The sequence below is a fragment of the Amphiprion ocellaris genome, chromosome 2, assembly GCF_022539595.1.
Source record: "Amphiprion ocellaris isolate individual 3 ecotype Okinawa chromosome 2, ASM2253959v1, whole genome shotgun sequence".
In the NCBI taxonomy this organism is placed as follows: domain Eukaryota; kingdom Metazoa; phylum Chordata; class Actinopteri; family Pomacentridae; genus Amphiprion; species Amphiprion ocellaris.
This window is the reverse complement of record NC_072767.1, coordinates 24,751,841-24,770,554: the sequence shown is the minus strand read 5'-3', so window position 1 is coordinate 24,770,554 and position 18,714 is coordinate 24,751,841. Positions and strand designations below refer to the sequence as shown.

The window sequence follows — 18,714 nt, the reverse complement described above, 5'->3', positions numbered from 1 at the left end:
ATGCACGGTGATTGATTTAATACTTTTCCATTTGTCTTTGCCACTCCCAAACGTCAGGAAGTACATTTCCATCCACTTTATTGAGCCTTGTGTAGAAACAGTAAAGGGGCAAACACACAGGAGATTATTTACTTCGAAATACTTGTTTTATTTTGAACAATAGCAAAGCCATCTCACAGAGACTACTTTGAATTACACAGAATGCAAATAAATATATATAGGACCATAGTCGAATTAAGGACATTAACAAATGATACAAAATTATTTACAACACTTTGAATAGTGCAAAATCACACAAATTCTGCCCTCATTAGGATTCTTGAATTGAGTCTGTTTAAGGACAGTTATTGCGTGTGCTGCTCCCTGGTGGGAGGTTATAAGAACTGACAGTACTGTATATGGCATGATGACAAAAACCTTTGCTAAATATTAAAATTAACTCTCCTGACTCTCCTTCACTACAACTCGCCAAGAAGAGCTTCCACAATGAGGGTGATGTTAAATCATGGATATGTGTCGTTAGGTTGATTTAAAAAGGTCATAAGAGGGGGAAAAGGAAAAAAGCAAGCATTCTGAGAAGCTCAATACAGTCGGATCAATTAGTAAAGTCAAGTGAACTCAATGAAAAACGGTGTTTCTCAAAGAGACAGAGAAACCACCAACGATGTACAGAACATGAAACCTATCATGAGCACAAGACTTTGAAATGAAACGAAAAAGTTGACAACCTAAAACCACTTGGCAGGTAGCACCCACCACCCCTGAGTGAAAACAATTTAAAAAAAGGTCTTAGCACCGTCAGATACCACAGAACGTCAGCTTTGCCATTTTTTCCTAAATCCATGTCTTGGATTGTGACAGGCACAACACATTTTTTAAAGTGCGCTCGCTCACTTGAGCTATTTCTTTCACTCACATCTTTTTTTTTTTTTGTTTCCTTACACAATTTCTTTCCCACAAACGTCAAGCTCCACTTAAAAACTGCACACAAAGATAAATTACATTTTGCCATGCATAATAATTTGTTGCATATTGAAATATCTTTTTGGGACCACTTGTTTTGCTGTTTAAAACTCGGACTGTACAGCAAGTGTGGTTCTAAATTCTCCTCTTCAGGTGGTAAGAGTAAGAATGCATATACAGTATCAGTCAAGTGTCGATATTGCAGACACATACATGAACATTAGAAATACATTATTGGTGCTACTTTAAATAACCTGGAAAAAAATCTAGAAATGCCACTTGGTCCTCAAGAGGCCTGTCAAACAGACAGAGGTTTGTACTAACACGAGATGGTCATTTTTCTAGTAGACAGTACTTCAACAAGACAGATTTTAAATCTACTCTTGAAGACCGAAGTCATAGAAAAGTTGTACACAAAAACATGTCTATGCCTCTGAGACAATCTCCTCATTTCCTATTGTACTAAGTATTTGTGCATTGATGATTCATTCATCCAGTAGAGACTGGAGAGAAAATAACCTCTGAGCATTGATCATTAAACAGGTTTAAATCATGCCAAAGACGAGGAAAGTAATACTGCAATCATTACTGATTGGAGAAAGAGAGAAAGTATAAGACCATCAGGAAAGTATCTAGCCCCTATGGGCTGATCTGAACTTGAAATTACAGACGTCATCATTTCAACCCACAGCTGATTAGGAATTTGAAGATAAGTACCACAAAAAATGAATTTAAAGATCAAGACAGGCTTGAACATACTGATGAGAGATGGAGGGGTAAATATGAGACAGAAAAATCTTTTAAGTCATCTCTGTGCACTCATGCAAAAGACGTGCACTGTGTGCATCTTTGGCTATGCATAGCATTATGTCTCTGGAGCTGAGGTGCAAAAATAAGCACTACAGCAGGCTAATGCTGATTGGTAAAGCCCTGTTCAGACTGCATGCTCAGGTAGAAGAGGACCATGGACAACATAAGTTCACAGATGTGGAACAGTTTCTGCCAAGAAAGTGGCCATCAATTTGGCCAGTGTGGCACCTTGCTGTGTTAGAGCCATTTGGCTTTGGTTTGAACAACAGACACACTGCAGCCAGGCAGTGTGCATACATTTTGGCTTGGCTCTATGAGACTGGTCATGGCATGTCCTTTAGTTTACTGCACTGGGAGGAAGTCTAGCCCTTCAAGTCAACAAGTTGTTTCTGAAATTGCACAGGTTGGCCACTCTTCCTCAACGTAACAGAACAGGCCATGTTGAGACCACAGTCTCAGTACATTAGTTATCCCCCGCCGGGTTCTGCTGGGAAGAGGCCAAAATAATCTTCCAATCATAAGTCAACCGTTCTCTCCTTCAGTCACCGAGTGTTTGGCTATGTGTCTTTGTGGTACCTGTGAAAAGAGAGGGAAGCAGTTGAGTGGTGTAGCCACAGCAAAGGAACAACATTCAACTACTTAGTTGCTTAGTAGTCAGGCTACACCCTTCACAGGAATTAATTTCCCCGTTTCCTTGAAGGAGAACAAAACCAAATGTGTAACTGAGTAAACACTTGATCAAAATGAACATCAATGTAGATCAACTGGATTAGCGCATATTATGCAAACACGCCCAGTCACAACATTGCAAAATCAATGTATGATTTTGTGTTTTACAACATCCTCCTAACTTTTGTTAAAATGTTACAGTTGCTGGCATGGTGTGCCTATTAGTGCAGAATCATTGATGAGTGTAGAGATCAGATGATATGGCAGGTGTTGTGGGTAAAAATAAGTTTCCTCAACTTAGCTTTAATTGCAAGGTGGTTGTTATGCAACATATGAACTGCTCAGCAGAGAACAACAAAAGACTGAAATCACAAGTGAAAGACATCTTACTCGCTCTGTAAGGTGAACTCTGGCAGTGCACCTAGGGATGTCAGCTGTTCCTCCAGGGCTACGATACGCAAACCAATGTATCCTGAAGACAGCAGCAGCAGCACAACCCTGCAACATATTAACAATGACAAGTCAGTAAGAGCTTACAGCCTTTTTAATAATGTTGGTAAATGACCAAGTAATGTATTACTGGAACTTCTCACAGGTTCTTGGAGAACCAACAGTTGATTACTTAATTACACATAATTTTAGTCTGTTTAATGCCAGCTGTGCCAGTACCAAGGTTGCAAACAAATTGCATGGCCAGTAAACACAGTTTGGATAATAAATAGGCAGCAAAGTACATAAAGACTAATAAACTGGTGTTCACTTTCATGGGTTCCAATGTAGTTTTAGACAATTATGCAATTAATAACAAACATAAAATGCCAAACAATAACAGAAAAATAAAAAAGTTGGAAAGCTAGACTTCTTTGTAACTGTAAAAATATTCTACAAAATAACCCATTATGTAACCACCAGGAAAAAAATTCTCAACTATTCCTTCAAGGATTGTGACTTTCACAATAAGGATCAACGTTAGATTAGCACAAAGAAGATAAGGCACTGGATTAAAGGAAGAGATAGAACAGACTAGAATATGGAGGTGCTACTTACAAAATCAAGTAAATGAAGAGTAGTGTGTTGAGGGTGCTGGCCTCTCTCTGAACCAGCAGGGACTTGGCTTTTTCAGTCACATTCCAGACCCATGATCCACCTGAAAGGGAAAAGGAAATGCACACATAGCATGAATACTGAGGGTCTAAGATGCATAATTATTTTATGTAGCTTTTATTTATCAAACATGTCGTGCATATTTTGTGGTCAACTGTAGAGAATGAGAAAAAAATATGCCATCATGTTTAAAAAGAAGAGGTAGGTTTCTGAGGGACTATGCATGGTTTTATATATAGATGTCAACCTAACCATCAACCTGGGTGTAGAGCCTAAAATGATTCCTACTCTACCAGCCATTTTAGTGGTCAGTTTGAGTTTTGCAGGACTTAAAACTGATGTTAACTGGTAACCTGTACATGTATTACCTGATACAGACAGTTCCTCTGAAGATGAGCTATCACTCTGGTGCATGTGCAGGCTGTTAAATGTGGAGCCATTTCCATTAGGCACTGCCTCTGCAGAAGGAAGACAGAGATTTCCATTAGACCTTCAATTTACATTTATGAGCTACTTACAAAATATTATGCATCAACATTTCTCCTTCATCCATGATCATTCTAGAAATATGCAATGTTTAGTATAAATTTTTTATTGAGGATTGGTGTTGAATTCTCACCTCTGTGTGGTCTGAAGAGAGGTTGGTCCTGTAAAGACTGACACACAGAGCCATCGAACTGGTCGAAGCTGTCGTCTAGACTGGACTGGCTGGAGGTCTGTTGATGAGAGTCAAAATGCAAATCAATACAGTTTCAACCCTGACATGAGCTATATAACAATGGTAATTTACATTTGTTGAAGTGGAGGAAAGTTCTCTTACCACAGGTTTGCTTTTATCAAAGCTGTTTTCAGCAGAAGAGAAGACAGGGCTACTATTTGTGCTGCCGTCCTGTAACAGAGAAAGTCAAAATATATCATCATGTTGTCAGTTCTAACAAATACATTTTAAAGTCTGCATACTCTAAGACATTGTAGGTACAATATAGAAGAAACAAATAAAGAGCATTATAATAGCAGGGTGGCGTCCCTTCCAAGCAAGCACCGTGTTGAAATGCTTTCAAAGTCACAGCTAAGTAGAGCTTGAGATAGTGTACTTTTACAGTCTTAAGCCAACAATCTGACTGCAATGCATTTGCGTTAATGTCATGTATGTTTTACGCTGCAGTTCTACCACACTTCAATCAGATACAAAGCTTTTGATTTTTAAGTTCTTTAACCTTTAACCTGAGTAACTCACCTCTATCTGAGGACAGACTGACCGCAGGAGCTGATAACATGATTCTCTGTTCCGCAGCGACACAAAGAGAAACTGAACAATGAGAGGGAAGAAAAAGCAGGAATATTAGCCATCTGCCCTGGTAGTGAACCAGCATCATAAAGTAAATCCAGTAATTGATTAGATAACATCTAAAGCAGTGTTCAATGTCACTGAACAAGTGCTACATTTAACTTTGAGCATCACTAGTCATTAAACAGACTATATGCACGTCACAGACGTTGGTAAGGATTGTGCTAACGTGAGAAACGGACCTTTTCTCCTTCTGTGGTGCGAATCGACAAGGCGTTGGGTACCAGCAAAGCTGTATTCTGCTTCTTCACTATGTGGATGGTGGAAATTGGAATCACTACCTGCAAAAGCACACAGCCATGCACAAAATAACAAAATCAGTCAAATCAAACACTGAGCTTAAAAGCATAGCAGGCAAGACCTGAACTGATGCCTACCTTAGTGTTTTTAAGCAAAACTGAGGAATAGAAACAGGCATTGGTGTCCGTGATGTACAGTCGACCATGGTAGGGCACTTCCTTCTGCAGGGCACAGATGTACGCTGGGGAAAAAAATGGACCACAAAAAAAAGTTTAGTTTCATACAAATTACTTTCATTTAAGTCCCTCATTCTTGCTAATTTTTATTCACCTACCATGTATCAAGTCTTCACTTTCAGGAATGTCTGGAAACAACTTGTGGAATGTCTTGTTGTGCTTAATGAAACTCTAAAAATGAAAGGAGAGGATGCTTTTTAAAAAAATAATAGCGAAAGCATTTATATCATGGTGCACTGAAAGTACAACAGAAATCCGTGCTGTGCCGTTTGAAGTTCAGGTGGACTTACACTTCGTGTGCCAGTACCCTCTGCCTTCTCAAAGCCTCTGCTGTCAACATCAAATGTCTGCGACCTGCAGAGACAAAGAGCACACCTGTCAGGTTAGTGAAAGTCTTGTTTCAACAGTACTGTGGTAATGTTAGAAGATAGAAACAACATGACTGCACACTTCAGTCTATTAGAGGATATGCCTTTTCATCTCTTTTTCACATGAGACTCTTTCTCAAGAAATCTTTTACACCATCTGTGCTGTGAAAAAAAACCTTGTTGCAGGTGCTATAAACGAGTATAACTTTAATACTACAAGAAACCAAACATATGAATGTCTTTAAAAAGCAAAGGCCATCATGGCAGAGCAGGGTCAACATCTGCTGATAAAATTATTTAATTCCAGATAAAATGGTGCCACATTTGTCTGTCAATAAGGACTTCATTGACATCGGTGGCAAACTGCTTAATTGGTATAGGCCAATGCCCACACAAGTAGGTAGCAACTGCGATGAAGATTGCTCTGCATCTCTGTTGCCAGCACATATCACAAATCTATCTCAAACATTTGAATCATGTGAAAAAACAGTCCGCCTACAAGGGCTGTGCAGTCATGTGTGTGTCACGGCTGAGCACCAGCTGACAGTTGGGGCAGGTCTTGTGATACAGGTTCAGAATAGCTACAAGTCTCCACAACATCAAATGTGTAATTACAAGTGTTGCAAGACACTGACAGACTTAAAATAAAAATATATATATTTATATATGAAGATTTGAAGAGTTTAAAAGGTTTTATTACTTTCATCTTAAATGTTAACTTCAGCAATTTAAGTTAATGTGCAACTGGTGAACTCTTACCACCACTGTATATGTGTGTAAAGCTTTATGCTTTATGTAAGGTAATTTGAGTTAGTTTTTAGTCCTAGAAATCATCTTGTGACCATTTATATAATTCAAAACCTTTCCCCATGAATCCTACCTGATGGCTACTTGTCTGGTGAGGGTTTTGTGCTGTTGCTGGATCTCGAGTTGCGCCGCCTCCAAGCTCAAAGCCTTCCTTGCCTCCACCTTCTTGATGCTGCCATTGCTTAAGCTGCTCCTGCTTTTCTTCACTTTGGCTGGCAGCCCGCCACCACTGCTCTCTACTGGGTAGCTGCTGGACACGAGGGGGAAAAAAAAAGTACAGATTTAGTAACATGCTGTACATTTTTTACAATCCCTTTCATGTGCAGATACAATGATCACACAGAATTTCTTTCGGGAGAGTTACTGCAATGACAAAACATTTATGGCATAATTATTGGCAATTTGACCATGATTCAACAGTCAGTGTGAGCAGCAACTGATAAACTCATCACCTCTGTAGCAGTATACATTCAAAAATAGCACATAGGCGTACCACAACTATTCCACAGGAAGTTGAACACTTAAAACAGATGCAAACAGCCTTCTGATAACAGATCAAAAACAAATAACAATAAATAAATAAGAATAAGTCAGGGTGGAAATCAAGCCGACCACCACCCAAATGCCTCTAATTATGATTAAATTCTGCAAATACACATCAGACTTGTACATCTGGTAACAAATAACTGCATCGTTAAATGCATGTACAACAGCACATATCATATTTTACATCATCTTCAGATCAGAACAGAACTACTTATTCATGTTAGATATTTTGTAATCACAACCTTTCTGCTCAAAATAAAATCTGACTGGACCAATAGTTGACAATGGGCTTATCTGTACGATGTAATTTCCAAATAAAAAAGTTTTATTGATGTACACTGCATCAGCACTCAGGCTGTGCAATCACACCTCCAGGTTGTTTTACAATCTCATCGAAGTAGGTTTGTGTTCTAAAACTGACAATCCCCTCCATAAAGGGTAAAAAAAAAAAAAAAAAAAAAAAAAAAAAAAACGGTTGTGTGATAGTTAAAGGATTTACTACAGTGAATATGCTCTTCAAAGGCCACGGCATGTCCTTGACCAGGAACAAATGATCCACAAAATCACCTACAGACTACTCAGTCAGCTGAATGCAAATAACATGAACCTAAATCCATAAAACACATTAATGACAATGATACAGGACAAATATGAATAACCTTTCCACCTTAAAGAACAAATAAACTCCAAAAAACAACAATAAACAACAAAACAGACCAGCTTACCTGGTAAATTTAAATCGTTTTGATGACCGAAAACTCATATACCTACTCACAGTAGGCATTTCCTATTCTTACAGATGGAGGTGAAAAAAACTGTAACTACCTGCTCTCTAAAAGTAAAACAGAGAAGTTAAAAAAAAAAGCAACCAACAAAATCTGATGCCCCAAAAATATCTTTATAGTCCGCTTTAAGTTCCAAATGTGTGGTCCAAACTAAGTTGTTGTCCTGGTTAAGCCAGAGTTCTTCACCACATCCTGGTAGAAAAAACTGTTGCTGCATGAACGTGCTAGTCAAGAGGAAGCCACTTTGTGTTGAGAATGGTGTGACACTCCGTAGTGGGTGACGTCAAACTCAGCCACTCCCCCACAGCCAAACAGGCAATAAAGAGACCAGCACACACACAAACCCTCTCACACACACAAAGTCAGCAGAGCGCAACGCAGGCACTGACATGTTTAAAAAAAACACAAGGCCCATCCCACAAAATCTTCTACTGGCAAACATTATCCAAGATAAAAGTTTTATCTTGATTGCATTTCTTCTGGTACAGCAAAAGCACAATAATTTAGATTTATTTTTTTAAACTGCTCTGTGCTTGAGGGAGAAAGTAAAAATACTTGTGAGGCACTCAGACTAGCCCATCTGCCCCGATGTAGGAGTGGTGCATTATCCACAACTTTCTTCAGGCAATAAATCTAACTAAGGACACAAAAGAACACCCAATACTACCTCAAATACCTTTCTTGAACTCACTCAGTTTTGTTCTAGTAATAGTCAAATATTCAACAACATAACCAACTCTCCACATATCAGCAGCACAATAAATTATCTTTTTATAGGTTAATCATAGTAACAGTAAATATTAAACAGCAGTAATAATCTTGTTGAATGGATGCATGATGGATCACATTGTGTTACTTTCTTTTACAGTCAGTACCTCCTGCCTTACAACTGAACAATCTGTCTTCAGTGACACCTTGAGTAATTGGGACAAAGGTGAGAGAGTAAAAAAGGAAAAACACGAAACACAACTTCAGCTAGATTCCTGCTCTGTAATTAGACTCAAGTGAGAACTAAAAAAAAATAAAAAATTCAAGACTTTTGTGTACCAGAATTAATTTACTTTCTCAGATGTCAAGAAAGTTTAAGCCTGTTCTTGCATGTTCAGTTATTAACTATTTGAGACCTACTGTTTTCAGCTAATTGCAGCTTGTTTCTTTATTCCAGTGGCTTAAACAACCCTAACGTTTTTACAACATATTCTAAAATATGAATACTAATTAAGAAAACATCCAAACTTTGGCTAAGTTTGCTACTGTGGCTGGTGTTTAGAATAAGGCAGCACACTAGGAGAATAATTTCATAACCAGTGCTGAACTGGTGGCCAGGTGTTCATGTTTTAATATGCTCATCAGACCCATTTCCACAAGGCACGGGGTTAAAGCAGCAGGGTAATACAGGCAATATTCAAATACATTAACCGTTTGACTTTCTCAACGACTTCCGCTCTTTACACAGGACTAACCGTAACCATTAACAAGATGACACTGCTTCCTGGAAGAGTCAGGAAACTACAGATACTCCTCTATTGCAGCTAAGAGGTGTTTCTATTTACACATTTAAAAAAAACTGAAGCTGAAATTTAGATCTAGTTTCTTCTTTTTTTGTTCTGTGTTATTTGGATAACACATCCTAGATTACAAGGATCTGTTTCTTTACTAACATTATGTCTGTGGAGTTTACATCAATACACCCGAACAGTTGGGCAGTAGGTTGTGCTGCACATACTGAATTGTCTTTAAACTGGCAAGTGAGTTTGAAAAAGCACAGACAGCAGGCAAAAAAAACCAACAAAAAACAACTCAAGAATCTAATGATCTAATACGCAGCAATGAAACATTTCAAGATTATGCAAAAAAAAAAAAACATTTCGTACCAAGATTATCAGGTCTAGGTCAAAGGAGGAATAATGAGTCACCCTAACAGCCTATAAAAGCTTTCAAGGCCAAAGCTATCAAAGGTGGGCAGATGTGTTTCAGTAATCTGTGTAAAGAAAAAAAAAGGCACCAAATGATAGCAGGGTGGAAAACACACTCAGGAAATGTCCTACGTAACAGACCCATTACTAAACAACCGTTTACAAAGCAGGAGGCGGTCTGAAATGGGTGTGAATAAGACAGATTAAGACGCTGGCCTCTGACCTACTTCCTTGTGAAAGCAGTAAGTGGTAAAAAAATAAATAAATTAGTCAATTAATCAATTTTAGACCTAGTTTTACCAACGGTCCTCATAATTCTAAACACTCACAGGCGTATTAAATTCTCTGAACCAGCAGATTAAAAATGGACGTGCACAAGGCTGTAGAGGCATATTGGGATTCACTCTGGTGTACAATTTGTCTTGGGGGTGACTTGAGCACAAACAGCAACCTCATATGATAGCATGTTCTGTGAAATATACATTATATATATCATATATATATGTATAGCTTGCGTTCTTTATCTGCATTTGTTGTGGTATGATCTTAGGAGACGAGACAAATTACTTCAGCACGGAGTCAATGGTCAATAGCTCAGATCTGTGACCACTGCGGTACTCACACGTTTTTCAGGATTCATAGAGGATGGTGAAAACGTGATATAAGTACCAAAAGAAAATAGCATTCATTCCCACAAGTCAGTGAAAAAAGTGTTATGCTGGAAACCTTGTTTTCAAAATAAAGAAAACAATTTCAAGAATTTAGTCTACATTTAATCAGTATTAAATTGATCAGATGAGCTCTGCCTCATCTGACAGTTTGAGAAGTACTGACTGAAATCAGTAAGTGAAGTGTTTGTTTGTCTTACCTTCTCAGATCCTGAGAGCACTGAGAACCAACCGCAGCCCCCTGTTGTTTCAACAAGCCTTTCCCTCTCTCCATGACGAACTAAATTGTCCCTTCTTGGCCTTCAACAATCCCAAAAAGCTTGCAGCCACCACTGGTGAAGACAGCTGAATGACTGAGTAAGGCACTAACTTTCGCACTTAGACCCCAAGCATTAACAACCAAATCAAAGGGAGTAAAGGTCTTTTTTAACTGCAGTGATGCATGCAAGAGTGCCACATGAAGATAGTGCCAGTCAGAAATACACAGCAGGACAGGGAATGAGAGAGCAGAGTGAAAAGACCAAAGTAAAAAGAGAGTTGTTCACTTTCAAACCCCCAAATGCCCTCCCAAGCTTTGTCCTTTCTGATGCAGTCTCAGGCTGTGTTGTCTTGGAAACTGTTAACAGTAGGAGGTAGATGGTGAAAATGTGGGGGTTGAGAGAAACAGTGCCAGGTTATGCTCAGTTTAGCAAAGCTAACAACAACATTCAATACCCTACTCTCAATAATAACAAAAAGATGGTTAAAAAGCAGCCAGTACAATGCCTGCATGACAATAGTGAGCTCACAGTCTTTGTGAAGGATGTAAATGGGACTGACCACATGACTATTTGTTGTGTGGGTGGGGGAAAAGCTTGAAAAGTTCATGAAAAAACAATCAATAGGTTAATGTAGTGGACTGTAAACGTAGCAGACCCTACTTACATTCACAGACATCAGCTAAGAGCTGCTCTTCATCAACAGTCTATTTTAAAACCTATGACGACATTCATCCGGGAAACTCAGCAGACAGATAAAGTCCAACTGCACTCGTGACATCAGTCCTAACTTAGCCACCATATATCACCCCTTAGCTCCCCTGGCTAACCACCACCTGCCATGTTTTCACTGTAAACCTCTTGGAATCGAGCTGCAGGATCAACACTGAAACAGCTGCGTTACAAATACATTTTAGCCATAGTCAAAACAGCACAGGTTTGATCCTCACTACAGGCATAAGGCCTCTCTGAGCCTTTGAGCCTGAGCAGAGAAAGGAACTCATGCCAGACAAAAGAATAGGCATTTGTCCTGGATACCAACAGTATAAAATCATGTATGTTAAAGGTTCAAAAGGGAAATGGGCCAGCGTTTTATCCTTTTAACCCCACTTTGTAAAGCTCTTAATAGGCAGCACATCTTTCCAAAACATATACCTTACACAACAACCTTAATCTAGAAACTTCAAAGGCACATAATGCTGATAGCTGGAGATGGCCCAAGAGTCCAATTAATCCCTCAGCATATCAGTTCTTCCTGGTGACATTCAAGCAGGAAAATGGTGTCTCCGCAGTTCCCTTCACTGGCCTGTTCAGTTCAATAATTACTGAATATAATGTGCATCGTAATGCTATCGAGTTGACAAAGGGTGATATTTATTCTCACACGCAAAATTCAACAGTCAAACGTGTGTAGATAATGCATAAGCTTTTCAGTAAGCATATCCAGAGTGTTTGTCACTCTACCTTTGTCAGATAAGACTTACACAACACTTGTAAGGAGGTGCAAGGTCACTTATGTTCACCTTTGCTCCTGAAAAAGCAGCCATGTTTAAAATAGTCCTCCAATCATAAACTGATAATTAACTTCCTCAGTTAGATATAGTATGCAAATATTTAAAATACATATGTACAGAACTGATCATGGCCTTTATACCATACAAAATGTAGGTAAATGCCTTATATATACTGATCAGATTTCCTTGATTAAACAAACAAAAAAACATCAGAAATTAAATATCAAGTCTACTCTGGGTTCATAAAAGGTGACCACATATGTTTAAATTCACTGAAATCTAGTTTTGAATAAGGTGAGGGCCAATTTCTACAGAACAGGACATTCCAGTCAGCAAGAGAACCCCTGAGGATATAAAGGTATGATGTTTTCACTTTCTGTCCCAAGATGAGACAGATGATCCCAAGAGTCCTGCTGCAGACGTCAGCCGTATGTCAGCTGGTCTGCAGCGCTAGCACTCTGAAGACAAAATTGTTTCTACACAGAATGCTTTCCCACGACCAACCCTGCAACAACATGAGCCCCAGGTTCACGTGTGGGGATCGCAAAAGTTTTACAAGCATGAAATCTGCAGAGAATGTGCAGAACCAAATAACATGAGAGCACCATCTTCTGGACAGCTGTTGGTAATTTTTGTCATGTGACCTGCTGATTCTCCAGCATCCAATCAAAACCAGTTTATTCACACATCAAATCACCTGACAGTCATAATCTGTAAAAGTCTGTAACAATCCTGTAAGCAACAACAATTAAAGTAATTTCATCTTGTTAAAATTTTAAATCTGGTCTATTACATGAAAACTGAATTAAACAAAAAAATAAGTTACTACAGTCCAAAATATTATTGTGGGACCAACGGAAAATAATAAAGTGTCCGCATGTATATATGTGAGTGTGTGTGTGTGAGCTTAAACAGTGCAGTCAGGAAGGGCAGGGAAATGAGCCAGTGGTCATAGCAAAATAACACACAGTTTGTGGCACCCTTCCAAGGCTCAGTCTGCAGGAAAACTGTGTGTGTGTGTGTGTGTGTGTGTGTGTGTGTGTGTGTGTGTGTGTGTGTGTGTGTGTGTGTGTGTGTGTGTGTGTGTGTGTGTGTGTGCGTGTGCGTGTGCGTACATGTGCCAAGTGGAACAGAGTGTGTGTCTGCGTTCATGTATTGCAGAATCCGAGTGTGTGTTTGAGTGGGAAGTCATGCGGCCATGTGCACGCAGCATCTCCCTTCACTTCCTCTGTGCAAACTGCGCTCAGAGACAGAGAAGGCCTTTCTTCAAGGCGACAGAGTACTCTTAGTGACCAGGCATGTGAGCAGAGGGAATGGTGTGGTGGTGGGCGCTAGGAAAATCCCACCTGACTGTAAAATCATTAAAGGTAAAAGTAGGCCACTCCAGTGTTTGCAAGAGGGGCTCAGAGTTAATCTACAGTAAAAAAAAAAATAAATAAAATAAATGTTAATCTCAGCTTGTCAGAACAGCAACTTGTCCAGATGAATGGTCATACGCTAGATTAATTCACGTGTCAAAGCCATTTTAGGTCCAAAATGAATTGCACAATCACTCTTAGTCCTGAAAATCTGGTACAAGCTCGTTTAAGGATGACTCACTGTCCAGCTTAAAAATTAAACGTATGTTGAATAAAATAGAGCAAGAAGGCTCATCTATATATTATGGAGGCTAAAGTCTATGTAACTTGACTGATTAGTAACTGCTCGCTGAATATCTATTGCCCACAAATATTCTTCTGATAATCCTTTGAGTGTACTTTTACTCCAAATACACACTTTTTCACTATTTTTTTCAATTAAATTTATTCAAATAATCAAATCATTCAGATATCACACATTAGATTTTTGCTCTCTCAGTGTATTCACATTGAGTTTTTACTGAGCTAGGAAAGTATCAACAAATCTACAGCTTTCATCAAATTAAAAAATGGCTAATGCGTGGCATGCATGGCTGACTGAATTCAACAGTGTATTGTGAGTACCAAAAGGTGAAAGAGCTATGAAGAATACAGCCTATTTCTTGGCTCTGTGAAAAGGACAGTGGAGTGGTCATTAGCACTACCCTGACAGAGGCAACACATAACCTCAACCATCGGCAGCTGGTTAACTTGCAACCCTTCATTAAGCGATAAACAGTCCTGCAGATGTGGCTTTCATCCCTTAACTTCAGTTTTCCCTCTACGCCTGCAGCACATCTCATAATTTAGACCTACAGTTTTCAGTGGCAAGGAAGCTCTGTCCTGGGAGCATCTTCCTGGAGCCAACAGGACGCCTGCAGAGCTGCCCCACCCAGCCTATTCTAGGCTCCTCCAACTCAACAAGCTTTGCAGCTATACCAGGTTCCTCCCTATTAAAAAGCAATTCATATTTCTTTGACTGTGTGTGTAGCAAACCTGTATGCAAAGTAACTTGCAATGAGCTCGAAAGCACGGGTTCAGTGTTTAGATATGCATCTTGAACTAATTAGTTTCTCAGCATTGCTTTCATTCAGTTTAACTGACATTTACTCCTTTATTCTGGAGATTTATTTATAAAAAGGACAACACAGATTAGAAGATGACTTTGGCTAGATGCTACATACGGAAAGAGCCTTAGCTCACTGAAGCCTGACACTGTCACAACAAGTGCATTTGTGTGCATGTGTTGTGGAAACAGATAATCACTCCACATACCATACTACAGACACACCATAACTATACTGATAACCAGCAGGCCCCTTCTGATTGGCAGTGCTCTTGTGCACCAGCAAATGGCTATCTATGGAGAAGAAAGTGAAACGCACAGAGGACAAGAAGTGCTAACAGTGAGATAGTGGAAGCATTTATATAACACCATGTACCACCTGTGGTGGACTCATGGGAGCTAAAAATAGTCTTTTCTGAGAAAACATAGACTTGCTCGTCTCATGTGTGACCAGTATGTGAGTGTATGTTTCCCTGAGAGTAGGAGGGTAGAGAGTAACGCAATATATGCGTGCGTGTTTGAAAACGTGTGTGAATGAATGTGATGATCTGTAAATGCTCCTCTGCCAGGTCTGTCCTGTGCTGCAGCTGAACTGGACTGGATCATCCGTGATCTTGACAGATGATCAAATAGTGATGTAAATCTGACCCACATAAGCCAGTCGATGAAGTCATGCTTTCTGAGCAGTAGGCAAAGACAAGATTAAGAACCGACCAGATCTGGACTAGCTGTGTTTAATGGCACTCTTCCACTTGTAATGCTGTTTATTTACGTGGAATGGAATAGACTACCACTTATCTTACAAACAGAAACAACACACCGAGCACAACAAGATTAATTTGTGTAAAGCACTGTGTTCTTGGAAATCAGCAATCTGAGAAGAAACATGTTAGAAATGAAACAACCAACTGTGTCTGTAATGACACTTCACAGAAAGGCCTGGCGATCACATTACATATAGACTTTGACAGCTATGAAAATATTTTCAACGTAAAGTGCCATCACTGTTAAGAAGTAACATTTTAACACTGGAAAACATCATAACCAAGATTATTGGAGTCTACCTTTAAACATACCAACGGGGTCAGGTGTGTAGGTCAATGGGTGAGCTAACGACGTGTTGTGAGGCTAAAGCATATTGCAGATTCTCCAGTACTGTTTGTGCTAATGTACACTATTATTGCAAAGACGCTCCCAACAGTCTCAGTACTGCTGCCTTGTGTATTTTAGCCCTTTATGATTTAGCAACTTGTATTAAATGTGACTATATATCAGTGTAACTGTTTGTGTGATCGTACCATTAGCTTCAGTACATTTAAATGCAAACACATCTTCAGTCAAGCGGACGGCTAGCATAAAGCATCCACTGACTTGAGGGACGCATTCCGTTACTTTTCGGATAAAATTCCTCCCTAAAACGTATTCCATGACTGTATGTTAAAAACAACATTAAGGTAATCCAAAACAATCATATATTGTCGGACAGTCGGTTGTCAGCAGAGAAACGCAGAACGTTAGCATCCACCCTGTTGATGATGCTCACCGGCAGATAGCGGTTCAGCTAGCCACATTCATTCCGCTCACCTCTCTTTCATGAAGTGCTTTATTCTGACGATGGCCTTCTCGTCGATCTTCCTGAGGAAGGTTTTCAACCTCTCTCTTTTGTTTTCAAGCATTCTTCCCTCCGCCAGTGGTGGTCGGTTCGTGTAGAAACGACGCTCCACGCCAAACTCCACCGTTCTTGTTTGGCTTCGGCTCTTCTTTTTTCTCTTCTCACTTCATCTACGGCTGATTAAGATAATGAGCTTAAATCGGACCAAGTCAGAGGACCAATCAGAGACGGAGACGACTAGGGAAAAAACGGTCATGTCAGACCCGTCGTCCAATCATAATAGGGTAGTTGGCTTCCACCGGCCGCCCATTGCCTTATATGGTAGTCGGGCTGTCCCATTCTTGAGACCTATAAAAGGTAGTAGGCCTGCGTTATTATTGTGCTGGTGTGGTTATCCTAATCAATAATTTACCTGCAATTTTCACGTGTGAACAACACGGGGAGTATACATTGTGGTTTAACATGTGTGTTTCATGTGTCATATCACGCTTAACTTAATCCGAGAGAGAAAATTACTGTTGTGATACACCAGGGTGGGGCTACAGAAAGCTTCATGTCTATTATGGCAAAAATAATGCTATACTCCAATATCAATAACAGTAACGGAATACAGAATATATACATAAACTATTGCATTTATGCTTTAAAGCTATCATAAATAGTTGCCTTTAAGACAGCAGCTATACTAGTTTTACTGAAGGACTAGGTGTGCTGAACAGCAAATGCTGGCAGCATCCATTAAGTCACAAAGTGAATTCATCTTGATCTTGTAATGAGTCAAGATTAAGGTGAATCAATGAGCATATATTCCTGTTCTTATAAAGGAAAGCAAAGACCAGAAACTCAGAAGGTGAGTTAATCAATTGGTGGCTTTTATTCTAAGGCCACGGTATGAACCACTTCGAGCCCAGTATTGAGCATGGAGCTAATGAAGGGGCTCTCCCCTCCCCACTTCACTGGAGAATACGGCAGCAACTGCAGCAACAAATGGTAAAGTCACACACCTACTGCATGATCAGCAGACCAAGACTGTAAGGCCACAGTTCAGACTACCAGCTAAGTCACATTGTAATCACACTGGATGACTGTGTGTAACTTAGTAAAAATGGTAAAGCAATTATTTGAAGGGGTTTTGAACGAGTTGTGTGATGACTTTCTGTAGCCGACCCTGAACTCTGACCCTGTGTGGAAGTTGTAAAGAGGGGCCTTCTATAAAGAGTGAAAATAAATCACATAGATTACTATTTCAGATATTTTTATGGCTGAAATTCAGTTGACGAAACCCGATGAATGAGCAGACTAGTCTTCCAAACCTGGGTATATGAAAACTTTTTAGAATTAGCCCAACTGAAAAATACAAGCATGTCTTTGACCCTTCTACTTCTGATGTCACTGATATGTCACATCATGACAAATCAGTGTTGTGCCATTAAAATTCAATTCACTGTGATTACAACACTACTTCCTCAGAAGTATTTCAACACTGTACTGAAAGAGGCCTTGAGCACATTATGAAAGAAGCAGTTTAGAGAAATACACTTAAATCTTTGCTCTGACAGCCTTTTCTCTTCATTTTGTAGCTCAGGCGCTGCCACACCACCAGGAACAGAGGAGGCAGTGTATCGGCACATGACACAGCAGCAAACACGCCACCTCCACACAATCTGGCCCACACTTGACAGCTCCCGGTCTTCCCTTCCGCCTCCTCTGCTAGGAAACAAGGCAGACAGAGAGGAGGAAATCGTGCTCTATGAGGACGTTTGTAACGCAATTGGGTGGTGAAGCTGCAACGTAGGCAATAACAGGCGTTGCGTTGGTGACTCATCAGTGTGGAAGATGGATTATTAATTAGGCTAAGAGGGAAGCCACATAAAGGATCAAGGAGTCACATATGCCCCAGACTGCTGATGTGTCGGCTGGTTTGACGCAATTTGATTGATCATAATTTTGTTTGGGAATGAAAAAGATCTGTCTGACCTTGAGAGATTGTCTTGTAGCCCAACAGCGTGAACATCATTCCCGCTGGAATTGCCCATTATCTATTTACTCATCAGAGCAGCCGAGCAGATATTCTTGGATAATGTAATATGTTCAGATGGAGCAGTTCTATTGATAACCAAATGGAAGAATGTTCCATCACTGATCTTGTGATCATGTTTTCCTACTCTTTACATTTTTAGACAAACATGTTTTCAGGGGTGCATAAAATGAAGACAAATACGAAAGTAATTTTCCAGATAAATACACAATGTGACAAACATTGTACGATTAGGCTATATCTTAACACTTTATAAGGGCGTACAAATATATGAGAGTGTGTGAAATGTAATGCAGAGAGAGAGAATATAATAAATAGGTTTCAACTTTCAAAAAATTACTTGCTGCATGAGTGTAAAGTTCACTTCCAA

General features: G+C 39.6%; 1 protein-coding gene across 6 annotated transcripts; it reads right to left on the bottom strand.

Annotated features, from left to right (window-relative positions):
* Nucleotides 1-124: 124 nt before the first annotated feature.
* si:zfos-943e10.1 (GRAM domain-containing protein 2B) lies at nucleotides 125-16,476 on the bottom strand. Of its 6 annotated transcripts, none has more exons than XM_035955992.2 (13): nucleotides 16,279-16,476; nucleotides 6,619-6,792; nucleotides 5,661-5,724; nucleotides 5,469-5,541; nucleotides 5,272-5,375; nucleotides 5,077-5,175; nucleotides 4,784-4,855; nucleotides 4,367-4,435; nucleotides 4,166-4,262; nucleotides 3,915-4,004; nucleotides 3,490-3,589; nucleotides 2,833-2,940; nucleotides 125-2,349 (listed from the first exon to the last, which is right to left on the bottom strand). In XM_035955992.2, the coding sequence occupies exons 1-13, from the start codon at nucleotides 16,368-16,370 to the stop codon at nucleotides 2,331-2,333; spliced, it is 1,161 nt and encodes a 386-aa protein (XP_035811885.1). In that variant the 5' UTR covers nucleotides 16,371-16,476; the 3' UTR covers nucleotides 125-2,330. The 6 variants fall into 6 exon arrangements, with proteins under 6 accessions (XP_035811885.1, XP_023143422.1, XP_023143423.1 ...); XM_023287654.3 differs by having other exon boundaries at nucleotides 6,619-6,795; nucleotides 16,279-16,475; XM_023287655.3 differs by lacking the exon at nucleotides 16,279-16,476 and adding an exon at nucleotides 10,661-10,816 and having other exon boundaries at nucleotides 6,619-6,795.
* Between the last annotated feature and the right edge of the window lie 2,238 nt (nucleotides 16,477-18,714).

Excerpts from the sequence above, each read along its gene's own strand:
- si:zfos-943e10.1 (XM_023287654.3), bottom strand. The coding sequence starts at position 16,370 with ATGCTTGAAAACAAAAGAGAGAGGTTGAAAACCTTCCTCAGGAAGATC. Across the intron at positions 5,725-6,618 it reads ACCAGACAAGTAGCCATCAG|GTCGCAGACATTTGATGTTG; the intron begins GTAGGATTCATG and ends TTGTCTCTGCAG. Across the intron at positions 4,856-5,076 it reads GCACCACAGAAGGAGAAAAG|TTTCTCTTTGTGTCGCTGCG; the intron begins GTCCGTTTCTCA and ends CTCATTGTTCAG.